This window comes from Malaya genurostris, chromosome 3, assembly GCF_030247185.1.
Source record: "Malaya genurostris strain Urasoe2022 chromosome 3, Malgen_1.1, whole genome shotgun sequence".
NCBI lineage: Eukaryota > Metazoa > Arthropoda > Insecta > Diptera > Culicidae > Malaya > Malaya genurostris.
The window spans coordinates 191,381,624-191,398,839 of NC_080572.1; the positions used below are offsets into that span (position 1 = coordinate 191,381,624).

Below are 17,216 nucleotides of genomic sequence, written 5' to 3' on the forward strand. Positions count from 1 at the left end.
ACTTTTCGAAGCAAATTTAGCCTGTTTTGACCAAGTATGCGTCGTTTGCGGGGAGCATTGATTACTGCATAATGCCGTTTTCGCTTTCGAAGTCAAAATTAACCCAGGTTTCAACCTTTCAAAAAAGCTGTGTAAAGCATACAAGTGAAGATCCAATAAAATCATCGTTTCGTACGACTTTGCACGCATTCATTACCAACCGTAACAACCGTCACACATTGAAATCTTTATATGGAGGTCTGTTCTCTGTGCAAAGATTAAGATTGTAGGATTTTGAAGTATTTATAGAAGGAAAGAGAAACTCAGTTTGTTTACTTTTGTAAGATTCACCCTTCTTTGAAAAACAGCTGCTATACAATCTTACCCACTTGTACGCGGCGGGCAGATTTCCCCCCAGACGGCTGGCTATGTCTGCCAGCTATTTTTGTCTGGCAACAATGCAACAACCGTTTCCGGCAGAGAATTTCGCCTAGCGGTTATTAACGGTTCTGTTTCTGTCAGATTCTTGCCATGCAAGATTGGCAGAACCGTTTTGAATCGGTTGTACATTTTTAGCGTCTTGGTTTCATTTTTTCATTGAAAAGTACATATGAAAGGCAATAAATTATTGCCCTTCATAATAATAATTATGGAAAATGTTATTGCCAATAACAGTGCTTTCTCACTACCAAACATACCCATATTTCAATCTCATTTAACTCGTCTCAAGATTCGTTTTTTGTATGCACATGTGGGATTGACGAATATCAAATGAAGTCGAATTAAAAAAAAAGAAAAAAGAAGGAAGAGAGAAATAAACAAGACACATATGGCGAGATAATGACGCAATTTCGCCTGGACAATTTTGACAGCAGCCGGAGTGCAGCCAGCCTTCTGACGGTTGCCAGAATTCCTCACAAGAGGGTAGACAAACAGCCATTGCTGCAAATCGCAAACTCATGCCGTTTTTCATTGCCCTCTCAGCAGGCCGTTCAATTTTGTTGGTTTTTGAGCGCTTGTTGAACAACATATTGCACGAAGTATTCGTTCAATTTGCTGGAACGGTTTGTTGTTGTTTTTTGTCTTGCAAAAATAGTGTGAAAATTAAGTGTTACCTTTACATAGAAAGAAAATTTGTTGTTATTCTACGTGAAGTAGAAGTATTGTGCAGGTATGTATTGTTAGTTTAAACAAATAAGTGGAAAAACTTCAGAAATTCTACAGTAAAACTAGTCCAACGGGGCTCCAACTCCTCATGTTAAAAATGGCTCAACAATGGACCTCTGTCTGCCGGGTTTGTTGAACGAAAAAAATGGCATTCGGTTCAACGGTCTGTTTCAAAATCGGCCAACGAAGGTCCCGTGTTGGCCTCCCGTTGAACGATTGATTGGACTTTCATTGGCCAATGATCCAACGTATTGGACCAATGAAGGACCACCGTTGAACGTTTTTTTCTAAGTGGGTGAGAACACTCCTGGAGTGTTTTGCTCGATTCGTGCACTTTTCGTGCAGTCGGGGAATCAAAACAGGTGCACTGTGTTTCATTGATTTGCACCGAACGAAAAAAATGCACTTTCGGGGCAATTCGCGGGCAACTATTTTGCACCCGTTTTCTTTTCCGAGCAGCATGCGTGCAAACCAAACTTTAAAAACCGTTTCATTGATCGGCTGTCAGGGCAAAACACTGGCACCGAGCGAGTGGAATCAATGAAAAGCGGCCTCCTGTCACGACGCCATCTTGATGAGATCAAAATCGGAACTTCAAAATCAGCTGATTGCAACGTAAACAAACAAACAGTAATACATTTGTTTTACGCGTTTACCTTGTTTAGTGCACGAAAATTAGTGAATTTTGGATCGACTCTCTCACAATAACTTGTCGGTTTACCTAAAATCCCTCTCAGCAGACCGTTCAATTTTGTTGATTTTTGAGCGCTTGTTGAACGATATATTGCACGAAATATTCGTTCAATTTGCTGGAACGGTTTGTTGTTGTTTTTTCTCTTCCAAAAATAGTGTGAAAATTAAGTGTTACCTTTCCATAGAAAGAAAATTTGTTGTTATTCTACGTGAAGTAGAAGTATTGTGCAGGTATGTATTGTTAGTTTAAACAAATAAGTGGAAAAAAACTTCAGAAATTCTGCAGTAAAACTAGTCCAACGGGGCTCCAACTCCTCATGTTAAAAATGGCTCAACAATGGACCTCTGTCTGCCGGGTTTGTTGAACGAAAAAAATGGCATTCGGTTCAACGGTCTGTTTCAAAATCGGCAAACGAAGGTCCCGTGTTTGCCTCCCGTTGAACGATTGATTGGACTTTCATTGGACCAATGATCCAACGTATTGGACCAATGAAGGACCACCGTTGAACGTTTTTTTCTAAGTGGGATACAGCAGGCAATGTTTTGGGACATCAAGTGCAGGTAATTTTCACAATTTGAGAGTCGCGATGAGTATCAAAACATCGCAGTGTTTGGGGCTCGAAACGCGAGGGGCTCAACGTAATCGGTATACTTTCAAATGGCTGGTGCTCACATACCGGTGTCAGATGGGTGATGAAAAGCGACATCAGTGTTTTTCGCACTGACTGAAAAAAGAAGTACCGGTTCATGTAGTGTATTTCTTTGAATAAAATGTTTTTTTTTACGAAGATTCAGCTACCGTTTAGCGGAGAAAACTGCTTTGCGTTTTTCAACAATGGCTGTTGTTCTACGATTGTAAGTGTAACCTGAATATAAACTAAAGTGGATAAGATGTGTATGTAGAATAAATATACAAAGTTGAGTTCAAAAGTGTTAATTTTGAAGTCCAAGATTAGGAGCTCTCGGAAGAGCCATTTTTGTCTTTCTCTAAAGAAAGTTAATGGAATTGATGAAAAATCCGAAGCCTAGTAGAAGACCCACCATTCAACTCAGCTCGACGAGATCGGAAAATGTATGTGTCTGTCTGTGTGCACCTTTCGAAGATTTATTTTATATGCTCAATTTTCTCAAAGAAGACTAAACCGATTCCAACAAGCTTAAACTTAAAAATAGCGCTATAACTCGATAGTTATTTACAAATATCGCACTCAAGAAATAATGCAAATCGGAAAAAAGTACTAAAAAACATATGTTTCAATATGTTACCGTAGTGCAAATTAAACTGAAAGTGTATTGTTAATCTAATCAAGTTTTTCTTTATGCTTTTACCCACTCCATTTGTAGCGTTAGTATTTTTGGTATTATTTATAGTTCAAACAAATCCGAATAACTGTTAAAAAGTGTGTCAATGTTTAAAAATAAATTTGAATTTTTTTATAATAGCTCGAGATAAATAAAGTTATACCCAAAAGTTTAAAATAATTTCCTGGAAGGTAGAACAAACATATTTTCGCTCCGTACATCAATGGTCAGAGACGTTCGTTTTGACGAGCGAAATCATGATTACTGACGACCGACGGCAAATATTTACGACACATCACAAACAGGAATTTCGCGAGTGTCTCCCGTCGTACCACATGTGTGAAATTTATAAATAACGTCAAAACTTAATTAATTGCCAATCCAGCGCTTATCAGTCCAACAGCCAACCATGCATCAACTGCACACCGTCGAATAAGCGCATGGCGCCTTGGGAAAATAAAGTTTAAACTGTAACTGTGTATACTATACATTAGTGTTTTGGATTGTTCGTTTGAATGTGTGGTTGCTCTATATGGTGAATGTTTTCATTACAGTATGCAAACGAATCGCTAGAATAATGTAAGTAAACATACGTAACTGTTGATAAAGAATTAATCATTTCAAAATTACCAACGAATTCTGAAACTATAACCAAATGGAACACAATTGAATGTGAATTGAGGTTTCTGAGATCATTTTTTTAAGTTTTTTTTTCCAAAAGCTGTCACATAGCTGATAAGACAGAGCAAACTCGATGAAATCGAATTGTGGTTGTGTTACTTATTATCCACGTTCGAATAACGGTTCCATTGGGTCTCCATTTTCAAATTTTCAATGATATACTTTTACAATTGTTTGTTTTTCGTGGAATAACAATTCTGCCGGTCTAGAGAGACTAGAACAGAATCATTCAAAAATTAATGTAAACTTTAAATTTTCTATACGTCAGAGTTAAGGGCTTCACGACTACCACTAATTCGACTATTCGCCTTTTTCCCGGAACGCTTACCAAAGCTCTTTTGTCTTTTACCGAAAAGTGCACAAATTTTTCTCGAAATTTGTTGTAACAGATTTTCAGTGTGTAGAAAATAAATGACCATTTTATTTAAAACACATGCCTAATTATGAAATGGTCATTTTTTTTTATTTGGTAGATAAATTCTTGGCATTTAACATTTAAATATGATTTCGAGCATATGGCCGCCACGACTGTTTTTCACAAGGGTCATTCTAAAGGTCCAATTTTCGACAACTTTTTCAAGCTTTTGAGGGCGTATTTCAGCAATGATACGTTGAATATTAGTTTCCAAAGCATCAATCGTTGCTGGTTTATCCACATAAACCAATGACTTCACATATCCTCACAAAAAATAATCGAGTGGTGTCAGGTCACAGATCGAAAATTTTCAAACCTAAATCGCCGGGCAGCACCCCTTACGCATGTCCGATTTAGCTTAAATTTTGCATGAGGACATTTTTCGATGTGCTTAAACTTTTGAGCGTGGTGATCCCAAAATATTGGCACCCTTATATGTATAAGAGCGATAGAAATCAGCGTGTTTTGTCGGTTACGTCACTTATACCATCATATCTTTGGAACCAAAAGTCACAGCCATTTGATCTTTGCACTTGATCAATGGCCCGAGAACAGCTTTCAAACGAGCATAAGCTTGTTCAAATCGGTTCAGCCATCTCTGAGGAAATTTAGCTCGTATAAAAGCGCGTATCTTTTAAAAGTGCACACACATACACACACACATACACACAGGCATTTTCCGATCTCGTCGAACTGAGTCGAATGGTATATAACACTATGGATCTCCGATGCTCTGTTCGAAAGTCGGTTTTTCCAGCAATTCTAATACCTTTCTATAGAGAAAGGCAAAAAAGCAAAAAATATCACCGCAAAAATATGTTTTTAGTGCTTAATCAATCTATCTTTTTGGAAGGGGCTGGGGTCCACTAGGAGATTGATAGTATCTATTAGCTCTCTCCGGACAGTACCAGACAGTAGATGCCGTGTGGAATCCGGCGGAAAAAAATGAACCAAGAATAGACCCACTGGGTTCCTGCTTCCATGTCGTAAAAGGCGACAATTGCAGGAGTTTCATCTTGAAACCGGAACATACTGAGTCGCGCGCGAATAATACCAAAACTGAATTTTACTAACAAATATCCTTCTCCCGTGACACTTGTGGAGTGTGCAGTAGTATATACGGCCTCTAGTAACAACAAGTGTTGGACTAACATCCCTTCCCATTCCTTAGACGATCTACGTTCGGGCCTGGCCGGCGCCGGTACTGATCAATGAATTCTGGGATTACCAGAAGATGTACATTGAAGGATGATTTACCAGTCCAATGTCGAATCATCTAGGAACTCCCTGTACAATTTCAGCTAATCCCGATCAGTAACGGAGTAGCATCCAGGGGTGGTCGCTCAAGCTCAAAGCTCAAAGCTTAATCAATCTATCTTTTTTCAAACATATAAACATATAAGTTATACAGAAGAACAGGATGTTATTTAAACATTGAATAACTCCGTAATTTTTCAGCCGATTTTGATAGATAAACACAATCCTCGTTTTCTGGATTTAACGGTATCAGACTTTATTTCCCTGGGGTTATCTCAGAAGTAAAGTTTATTCCAGAAAGTCAAAAAATTGAGGAATTTAAAGCTAATACATGAGCTAAAAAAGTTACGATAAATGCTCCGAAATGCTGGTCAATGTTCTACTAAATGTCTACAAATAAGCTGCTTTTTGTGTATCATATCGACTTTGTACTCTCTATTTCGTTATAGTTTGAAATGAATTGCAAAGAACACCAAAGTCTCAATTTACGCGCCTTTTTTATGTATATATGTGTTCATATATGTACATATATATATATATATATATATATATATATATATATATATATATATATATATATATATATATATATATATATATATATATATATATATATATATATATATATATATATGCATATGTTTACACATACACAGAAAAATAATGAAATTTACCGGTGACGTAAATCTGCATATGACTCAAATTATAAGAACATAATTCGTAAAATGGTTGAATTTTATTGATAATGATTTACATATGTGACGAGCACACACTACTTCTACAGTAGACGTTGACGCTTGTATATGTCGGTCTCGGAAGGCGTAAATTTACACGATATTTTCTAGGAGTGTATGTATAAACACATTCACTTCACCAATTTCTATACATAAGGCGCGTAAATTGAGACCTTGGTGAATATTCAAAGAAAAGTTGTTAATGTGTTGAAAAATGGCGGAATTGATCAATGATGAAATCTAGCTGTCGTACCCGGTACACACCAAAAAAAATCTTAATTTTACAGGTGACTTAATCCCTCATACGATGTAATTCATAAAGACCTGATTTGTCAAATGACAGAATATTTCATTTTCAATGACTTAATGTTAGATTAGCTTGAATTTTACTGATTTCGACTGTAACTTGCATTCTGCTAGCAGGTGCGCCTGTATGAACTTGAATGCAACTTTTACCAGCCAAGCAGTTGTGTGCTTCTGTGGCTCAGTCGATTAACAGACGTGCTTTGCGATCCAATGGTTCTCGGTTCACGTCGCGGCGCTCACTATCAGTATTAATTTGATTTATTTAAATAAATTTCATGTTATGGAATTTTGGACACAATATTAAATGTTCTTCCACGTAAATTTGCGTGAACTGCGACGCTCCATTTATGTGCATCTAATAAGATGTAAAATCACAGGGTTTTTTCGAAGTGTGTACATATAAAAAGTGGGTAGTTTTTGATTTCACTTATCTTTTCACTAAATATCACAATCATTGTCTTTCACCAAATTCATATATTACCTACACATAAAGAAAAGATGAAACTTACACGACATGTAAACCGATAGTACTATGAAATAGACATCAGTTGAAACGAAAATCTGATTTAAAACCATGATTGATGTAAAATTTCATTAAAATTCATTTAGTTTTCCATTGAACAAGACTGTATATTTACAAACCGCTTCGTTTTGTAATGTAAATTTCCATTCAATTGCCTGCTTCAAATATGTGCATGAAAATAAATGTAAAATCACAAAATATTTTTACCTGTGTAGCTCCATGAGATATGGCGGCGTGGTGCTAAGTAACATCGACCGGTGATATTAAATGACAAGTGTCTCGCCGAATTCCAGTGAAAGCAATAAACAGATTCACTGATTTCGGCATATATGTTGTTTACTAATAAGTTCAGGTGGGTGGACAATTAAGTAATGAGACTGATTCCATAAAAACCGTATATTTTGAAACTATTTCAAAACTTAACCCTTACCATACCCTTCGAAGCAGTTTCTTTGGGCAACTATAAAACGATTCCAGCAGGTTTTCCATACTTCGTAACATTTCTGGAATCCTTCGACTGTGTTGTCAGCGAGTACCCCCCCGTGACGGCCGCCTGGATGTCTGTAGTCGACACAAAACCAAAAAAAATTAGAGGGTTGTATTCAAGACACGACCGAGCACAATAACATTAAAAATGAAACGTTTCTAGGGTCTTCATAATAAATACAAAAATAAGGATGATAATGATGATGATACACTAAACTTCACTACACTTCAAAGTTACTTGAAAGCTCAATTTTAGATACAAACAACCTAAAGATTTAAGCCTGAACAAATGAAACTATTTTCCTTTATGATGATAATTTTCGAGAAACGTACAAACTTATTAATTTGATTTGATTTATATCGTTTATTTACCCCCAGTTTTAACCTAATAATAGTCGTTCACTGAGTGGACTTATTAATTTTATAAACAGTTAATCGATCCATGAGAATGTTGTACCAGTAATCTCAGTAATGGTGTAATTTTATTAATCTTTCAAAATCGTCGATAATCTTCGGAAAGTGTCGGTAAATAATATGGCAACAATACGAGGAAGAAAACATGTGAAACAGTCCGCACAAAATATTTAGTTACTTACATTGATTTTCGCTTTGGCATATTAGGAATATACGGAATGGATACGCAACAAAATTCCGAAATTTTGTTCATATTGTAACTTGATGTTATTAACACATGAATGAACATTGTCATAGTAACAACGCGTGTAGCCATCAGACGCTTATTGTTTTGAAGCAAATAATAATTAAACTGAAAATGGCGGTTAACCAAATCCTACGAGGGTTCCTATTCAAACGATACATGTAAAATCGTAGGTAAACTTACCTTGAGTTTATCTTTGATACTATATGATATTGCATCTAATTGTACTGTATATATGAGCCTGTGGAACTCATTTATACTACTAAACCGAGGAGACTGCTTTTAGATAAGTTTCAGAATTTAATTTTGAATCTTTTGAAGCGTTTAATTCCTGGTGGGACAACAACTTGTTCAGTCACATTGTCACGTTTTGTTCGTATGGGAATGGAGATTTAACAAATTAAAACATTTTTAAGCTTTAAGCTTAGATTTGACAAATTAAAACATTTTTAAGCTTACAAATGCAAATCAGATCCGAAAAATCTATCGTTGATAATTCTTGATTGGCCTGATAGTTACCAGAGAACCAAAATAAAGTACTCAATTTAAACCAATGGCATGCAATTGAAATATTCAAATGACGTTGTCTCATAAGTTTAAGTTAAATGTTTCCGAATCGATTGTTTGTTGAATTATACAAATCCATCACCAAATGACTGAGTAATAAGCGATAAAAATTATGACAGAAAAATGTTACGCGATTAGTTTTGCATGTTTTAAATTGACACCCATCCTCGTGATGCGAAGTGTAAGGCATTTTTAATGACAAAACCGACCAAAAATTTTCTAAATACATGGGATATTTCAAAAGAATCGCCACGCTGATTCAATTCTTCAATAGCTAGATGATATATAAGATACTCAAGCGAACACGGTGTTGCACAGACAACAGGAAATTTCACCAACACATAATGCAAAAGCGACAATCCAGCAAGTGAACGCATATACAATCCAGTCATCAGCTCACTGGACGAGCTACTTGTTTCATTCACAGTCAAACATCAACTAGGCAAAGAAATATTGTGCAGCCCATATTAATAGATTTCTCTTCATACTACGCAGAACGATGCGTTGTTTTTTATGCATGACGCAAAGCCTCCTATGCCGAACAAGAAGTTGACGTCATTTTGTACAACAGGGATTGGTGGATGAAAACATAGGTCGATTCCAACCATTTTTTCAATAGTATGCTATTGAAATACTGAAACGACTTCATCATACATGTTTAAGTTAAAAGTTTTCGAATCGATTGGTTGTTAAATTATAACAATGCTTCAACAAATGACCGAGTTATTAACGTTTAAAATTATGACACAAAAAGGTTACGCGACTATTTTTGAAACTTTTAATTGACACCCGGCCCCATATAGTGAAGAGTAAGGCATTTTTAATGCCAAAAATCCTAGAGTGACAGATCGGGCGAATGAGGCTGTTGTTGCAATACGGCGATCCTTAAAGTCTTTACGTCATCAAAACACTTTAGAACGACCAAAAGCACTATCACCATGTACTTTTATAATTTTAGCGTACGTTTCTGAAGCTGTTTCGCCCAATCTGGCGAAAAATTTTGGCGGCGGCGCGTTGCTTTATGAAGCAACGCTTAATTTTTGTGACGAGCACAACCAACACACGTCTACTCAATACGACACAACAGGCGAATTACACATGCTAGAGCGACGGTAAATATATCAATGGAGGGGAGAAGGATGTCGGGGAAGGGGAGGGAAATTTCGAGATCACTGGTTTACTATAAGCGCAACAATAAAATCAGTATCATTACTTATGTCGTTTTCGCTTCATGCCAAACCTAACCCAGTTTCCACTCTAACTGCTGTTAAACCGTTTGTTCGAAGTCAGTTTTGAACCTGATTTTTATACCAGGTTTGCTCAAACCCCCGTTGCTAAGTGCCAAATCAACACAGTTTCGTGAAAAGTGTTTGTTTGATGAAACTACCCTGGGTCAGTTTTATGGCGTTTTCGTTTTTAATTTGCACTACACCGGTGCAGTGCTACACTGAGGCATGAATAAACGAACAAAAATGACGAAAACATAAACAGTAACCATTGACTACAATAAACGATTCCATTTCACAGAGCTACACCAAACTTTTGATGAGTGCTACACCAGTGGTATCGGTGCAGAAAAAGTGTAGCACTGGTGTAATACAATTGGTAAAAACGAACGGTTTCAGTGCAGCTTTCGCTACACCAGTGTAGTGCAATTTAAAAACGAAAACGACATTAGTTTTCTCAAGCGAAGACGACATTAATTGTCACACCTGGTATCATGCCAAACATTGGCGAAAAAGAGCAGGTGGATGCCGATTTAATTCATCATTTCGTTAGGCCGAGCTCGTGAATAGGTTTCTAGCGTGTAGATGCTGTGGCAAAATAAAACTAATGTATAATCATATTTATGAGGAAAAATCTTGAAACATTGTTGATTCAATCAAAAAGAGAATTGACAAAACTTTTATATTGAGAAAATCATTTTATGTTCAGAAAATTAGTTTAATCAATAAAATTTAATTGAAGCGATCAGGATAAATCATAATTTTATTACTGGCGGATGGTCTGTTAAAAGTTCAACATGTGATACCTATAGTAATTCTAGTGGTGTAATGGTGCCTTTCTCATGAACATTTCACGGGAAATCGATGCAAGTTTAATATTGGACACTTTGAATAACTGTTTTCGGAACCGGAATCGGGAGACTGTCGAAATTGCAGTAAGTTTTGAGGGCCAGGCCTACTGGTTCGAATAGTTTCACAATCTTGTGTGCTTTTTGTGTCGTCAACTATATGATGGTTAGATACTTTTATGTTCATTATCCTGTCTTTACCTCAACACCGTATTCAACAGAAATCTCACACCGTTCGTGCCTGTGCCGTGATTTTAAAAAACGGTTGAAAATTCGAACTCGAGTGGAACTGATTTGAGCCCCCAGTAAATCCATTTTTCCAAGTTTGCATCACTGCTCAGTATAACAGGTTGAAACATTCAACACTTTATGCTGTAATTCCTGAATCGGAAGTCGGATCCAAATGAAATTCTGAAATTTGTATGGGACCATAAGATCATCTATTTGAATCTAAGTTTGTAAAAATCGGTCACGCCAGGTCTGAGCAAAGTGAGTAAGTAATTTAAATTTGAAACTTTTATTCTAATCACCCTGTAATTACGGAAGTCGGATCAAGATGAAATTCTGGAATTTTTTAAGGTTTATTTCATTTGAATCTAATTTTGTGAAAATCGGATTAGCCATCTCCGAGAAAAGTTAGTACACATATTTTATATTTTTTGAGCATTTTATCCCATAATTCCGGAACCGGAAGCCAGATCTAAACAAAATTCTGGAATTTGTTATGGGGCCACAAGACCTTTCATTTGAATCTAAGTTTGCGAAAATCGGTTCAGCAATCTCCGAGAATAATTGGTTCAAAAAAACGTTACACACATTTTGTGTACTCGACGAACTGAGTCGAATGGTATATGACAGTCGGCCCTCCGGGTCTCTGTTCAAAAGTCGGTTTTCACGGTGATTGCATAACCTTTGATCATCATTATTTGACTATAAACCATGGTAACTTATTTTTAGCATTGCACTTCACATTCGTGCATCATCAGAATTATTTTTGTTAGGCGTAAACCCCGAAGAAACACGTTTTACCGTTGATTTCTGAGTACTACCGTTTCCTGTTTTATCGCGCTCACTTTTTTTGCCATCTCCGTCGGGATGAGAACATCAATAAAAATTGATTTTCATGATGCAAAAAAGAATAAGAGTTTTCTTAGGGAAAGCAAGGCTGTTGGATACATTTGTGGTCAAGTGGCAGGATTTCAATTTGATCCTTCCTGGTGATTCGACACGTTTCGTTACACACGTTTCTGTGATTCTACCTGATGTATAGCTGCACATTTGTTTGGCTCATCGAAATATTCATAACGTTGAATAATGTATTCGAAATCGTCCATTATCGCTACCGCAATGGAACTGCGAATGGCGTTCAATCTTCGGGGTGAACTGGATTCAACTTTTAACCGTGTTATCAAGTTCAAATGAAATTTTAACAAGCAATAACAATAATGTTTATTAGTTCCAGCTGTGATTTATGTACGTCTAATTGCTACACTGGTGCTAAAGATGAACAGAAGAAGTACAGGGGTTAATAAAATTAAATTCCGTTCATTCGTAACGTGTCTGACCAGACTTGATCAATCATCTTGGAAGCTGGGAGGGAATTCCAATATGTTGACTTGGAACATCAGGCTAGAAAAAACAAAACAAAACATATGGAACTACTTTTCAGTGGCTTTCGTATGGTATTGTATTATTCTCGAATTTGATATACGGATACTAAAATTACGGCGGCTAATCAATCAAACTTCGGCAGGAACAATTCTGGTAGCAAATTGTTACCGAAATTTATGTTTGTTATTTGTAGTATAACTACTATCATGTCCTATACCCTATACATAATTTCCAATCAATTGAAATGCAATGCAATGGCTCATAATATAGCCTTTTAGCGTAGATGACGTGAGAAATAACATTCCTCTTATGGGCTTATAATTGCTGAACAATCCGTCGAATAGAGATTGTGGAAGACTACTCGGAAGACTACCGTCGGTGAATAATAACTGTTATCAAAAAGAATGAGACCACGACGACCTAGCCGAGCATGTAATTGATAATTCCGAATGGTCATTCCACCTACCTTAAGTTATCATGGTTCATCCTTAGCGTCTTGATGTTCATGTTCATTTCGTAGAACGTTTGCGTTGCCAGGTCCAACAGCTGCGAATGGGATATCGTAAGCCAAATGTTGTAATCGGGAGTAAACCGATCCTGCAAGGCGTCCACCACCTGATGGAAGGACTCCATTTGTTCGCACTTGACCTCGATCGTGTTGGCGAAGAAACCATGTGGGGAACATGTACAGGGAGAGATTTCCCGTCGGACGGCACAGTTCAGCGAGGCACTGGCCGTCATGCCAATGATCGTATACAGTAGCGTTGCCATTTCTATTCTGTTGACCAATGGATCACTTCTTCTATCACTTATAGGAGAAATTCACTCACACTTCTTGAATGAACTCCTTGATAAGCTTCCCCGTTTATTTCTGTTCTTTTAAAGTTGATTCACTTTGAGGATTTTCCTTTTAACTAATGTTCGTTTTTTTTTTCACTTGTTATATTTTTGACTTCGTTTGGGATCTTCGGTGGTGGAATTGGTCATTGAGTTGGGAAGGGGAGTACCCCTAGCCCGTTGCGTCAGTGCCCTAAAAATTCAACAGCCTGAGGCTATCCTCACAGAATCGCCCTGCTGGCGCCAAAACAAATACATACTCTTAAACACCGTATCAGGAGGTCACTGATAAGCATGAAACAGCAACCGAAAGGCGCCTTATTTGTATCAGTCGGAGTCGCTGGAGAGGATTTGCGAGTTCAAGCTGATCTTACAAAAAGTTACGTTCTTCCTATCACCCACTCAGTCTAGTCAGACCATTGGAGACAAATTTTGTTCGCACTATCGCAGTGCACTTTGTACCATCGGTTCACTATCAGTATTCCACAGCCTCAGAAGCACTTCACCAGTTGACATTGCTGGTGCACACAATAATTATCAAAATAAGAAAACCACTAACACTGCTGCTCATGTGAGGGCACTATCAACAATAGTTACTGGAAGGTTCACCATTGAAATTGCGACTGGTTGGCTACTCAACAAGATCTGCATCGAAGCGCGGTCGAAAATGTACTGAGAGCAGAATATTTGAATATGTTCCTTTTAAAAACAACAACGGCTCCCTCCCGAACGAAGGAAGATGCCCGGTACCGACCGATGCATCTCTTCGTGAGGTTCAGTAGGAAGAGAGAGAGCTGCGAGAAAGAAATTCTCTTCCCGAAAGGGTAACATCGATGAGAATCTACAACATCCACAGGCCGAGTCGGAAAGTGGCAGAAATACAAAACAAGAGATAATGTGATCTATCGATCTACGGTTTCCGACTGATCAATTTTTTTTACCAAAAACAGCAATGCGAAAACGTTCTGTTCATTGAGTGGGTGGTTATTGGGCGTCCAATCAATGAATATCATTAACCTCTGTATGGATTCGGGATGTGTTGGCGAGTCGGGATAGCTCATATATGCTTCTGATATACGAGTTTCTCAAACACATTAATATACAAGTGTAATCTGTTACATCTGGCTTAGAAAGTTCCTCCTATTTATCGACGTTGTTTCAACTGTGGCTAAGAATAATCTTCACCTGCAGGTTCGACACTAACTTCCGCCGATTATCCCGATTCCTCATCTGTCTACCATCTTCATCGGAACTAACAAGATCTTTGTGCTGTCACTAACCTTTTCGCTTCCCCCCTCCCCGTCTCTTCACCATCTCGATGTCAACTAATTAGATCTCTGTCGTTTTAGTCAATTCATTCCCATATCCCCTTTTTACTCCGTTTTCCGCAATATTTACTTCGCTATTTTTTTTTCTCATTTTCTTCTGTAACAACACCATCATCGCCCACGGAAACTTACCAACAGCATGCGGGCCACCCGCCGGGTATTCGTAACCTGGGGGTGTTTCCCGCGGACCCACACGGACCGAAGAATGCGGCCAACATGAACATTCACCAACGCCATATGGAAGACTCTCATGAAATATTCAATTCACCGGCCACTGCCGATCACCAGCTGAAGGCTGGATCTGCCAAAGTCAACCATTGCGACTCAAATATGACATTACTCAATGATACAACCCTAGTTTTAAGTTAGTCGTAAATTAAAATTAGTAAAAGCCCTTGGCATCTTAGAGCTTAAGCAGTGTGCCTTAAACATTATATTCTTGAATAAAAAAAAAAAAAAAACCTCTGTATGCCTATGTTACTTGCAATCTTTCGCATTTATACACAGTAATAGTTCTTATAATATTTTCGTATGCATTTCGATGGTACTGTTGATGGTATTTAATTCCACATAAATGTTCGTTTCATAAAGTTTATATGCTGTAATAATATTCACTAATTGATATATAGTGTACAGGCTCTTAAAGGATTACGCATAACTGTTGTAGTTTCTCGAGAATAAAATTAGTGCAAAACGCTCACCCTGATTCTACTATTTATTTGTAAACGATTCCGGTAAGTAACAGAAGAACAAATGGTAAAATTAGGATGAACTTTTTTAGATTTTGATGAAACTTTGTACACATCTTCAGTATGGCAGATCAATAATTTCCCACGGATAGAGAGATCGGTTCGACTAATTTTCAAAAGCTAAGTAAAAAAGTGCGAATGCATTTTTATGTGCACTTTCTTCAAATCTTTGTAACTCGAAAACTGGTGCCTGTACAAATATGGTGTTCAACAGGAAGTCTTAGGGAATCAATTAAGCCCTCAAAAATGTTATGCACAAAAAAATCGCAATAACTAAACAACAACATTTGACGTAAATTTGAACAGTGTTTGTTTTCAAAACGAAGAAGTTACAGCTAAAAGAATTTACAAGTAATTTCGAAACTTGACAAGTTTTTTTTCATAAAAAATAACCAGTTCAACACCACAATAACTTTGGTAACTTTGTAGGGGAAAACACGATTTTGTTACCTCCAGATTCGTGCTAGTTTTACGTTTTCATTTGATTTTACGTTTCTTTTTTGACGCATCAGTGTGTAGCAGTTTATGTTGAACTACTAGCGCGACTTGACGGTTCAACATAAACCGCTAGATAGGCGTAAAGATAATGCTACACGCAGAGAAATTGAGTATGTTTAAAATAACAAAACAGTTAGTAGTTTTTTCAATTTGATTTATATTCATTTCAAGCTAGAATATGATTGTTACAAACTAATTTCTCCCTTCAACAAAAACAATGATCTCTGTTTGATTTGAATAAAAATTTTAATCTAACCAAACCAAAAATATATTTGTTCCGGCTGAGTTTATTGTTGAAATAAACTGACTATTTGGTACAAGTCAACCAAAGTTGAGTTAATGCTATCGGCAATGTCCTCGTTGACTCAATCCTGCTATACCTTCAAGAATCAAGAAAAAACTTGGCACAATTTATCTATGATATTATTTGTGTAATGATACAACTATGTTTACTGTTTAAGTTACTTTTCTTTCTTAGATGAAACCGTTCTCGAGATATTTAGACATAAAATAAAAAAAATCTCAAGTTTGCATTGAATTGTGCCGTTTTCCATTTAAATCAGTAACTTGAAAACTATTAACCGCGCACCCGCTTGTGAGGAATTCTGGCAACCGTCAGAAGGCTGGCAGCATTGCGGCTACTGTCAAAATTGTCCAGGGGACATTGCGTCATTATCTCGCCGTACGTGTCTTGTTTATTTCCCTCCTTCTTTTTTCTTTTTTTTTATTCGACTTCATTTGATATTCGTCAATCCCGCATGTACATACAAAAAACGAATCTTGAGACGAGGTAAATGAGATTGAAATATGGGTATGTTTGGTAGTGAGAATCCAATGTTATTGGCAATAACATTTCCCATGATTAGTATTTATGAAGGGCAATAACTTGTTGCCTTTCATATGTACTTTTTATTGAAAAAATAAAACCAAGACGCTTAAAATGTAGAACCGATTCAAAACGGTTCTGCCAATCTTCCCTCTCAGCAGGCCGTTCAATTTTGTTGATTTTTGATCGCTTGTTGAACGATATATTGCACGAAATATTCGTTCAATTTGCTGGAACGGTTTGTTGTTGTTTTTTCTCTTGCAAAAATAGTGTGAAAATTAAGTTTTACCTTTACATAGAAAGAAAATTTGTTGTTATTCTACGTGAAGTAGAAGTATTGTGCAGGTATGTATTGTTAGTTTAAACAAATGAGTGGAGAAAACTTCAGAAATTCTGCAGTAAAACTAGTCCAACGGGGCTCCAACTCCTCATGTTAAAAATGGCTCAACAATGGACCTCTGTCTGCCGGGTTTGTTGAACGAAAAAAATGGCATTCGGTTCAACGGTCTGTTTCAAAATCGGCAA

The 17,216-nt window shown here is 37.0% G+C and overlaps 1 protein-coding gene across 1 annotated transcript in view; it reads right to left on the reverse strand.

Moving 5' to 3' along the window:
• LOC131439570 (insulin-like growth factor-binding protein complex acid labile subunit) overlaps positions 1 to 13,954 on the reverse strand; it is a 35,198-nt gene extending 21,244 nt beyond the window's left edge. The window contains exon 1 of the mRNA XM_058610740.1: positions 12,920 to 13,954. Coding sequence (XP_058466723.1) covers positions 12,920 to 13,224 — 305 coding nt within the window. The 5' untranslated portion in view covers positions 13,225 to 13,954. The remainder of the gene's footprint in view (positions 1 to 12,919) is intronic.
• Positions 13,955 to 17,216: the final 3,262 nt, after the last annotated feature.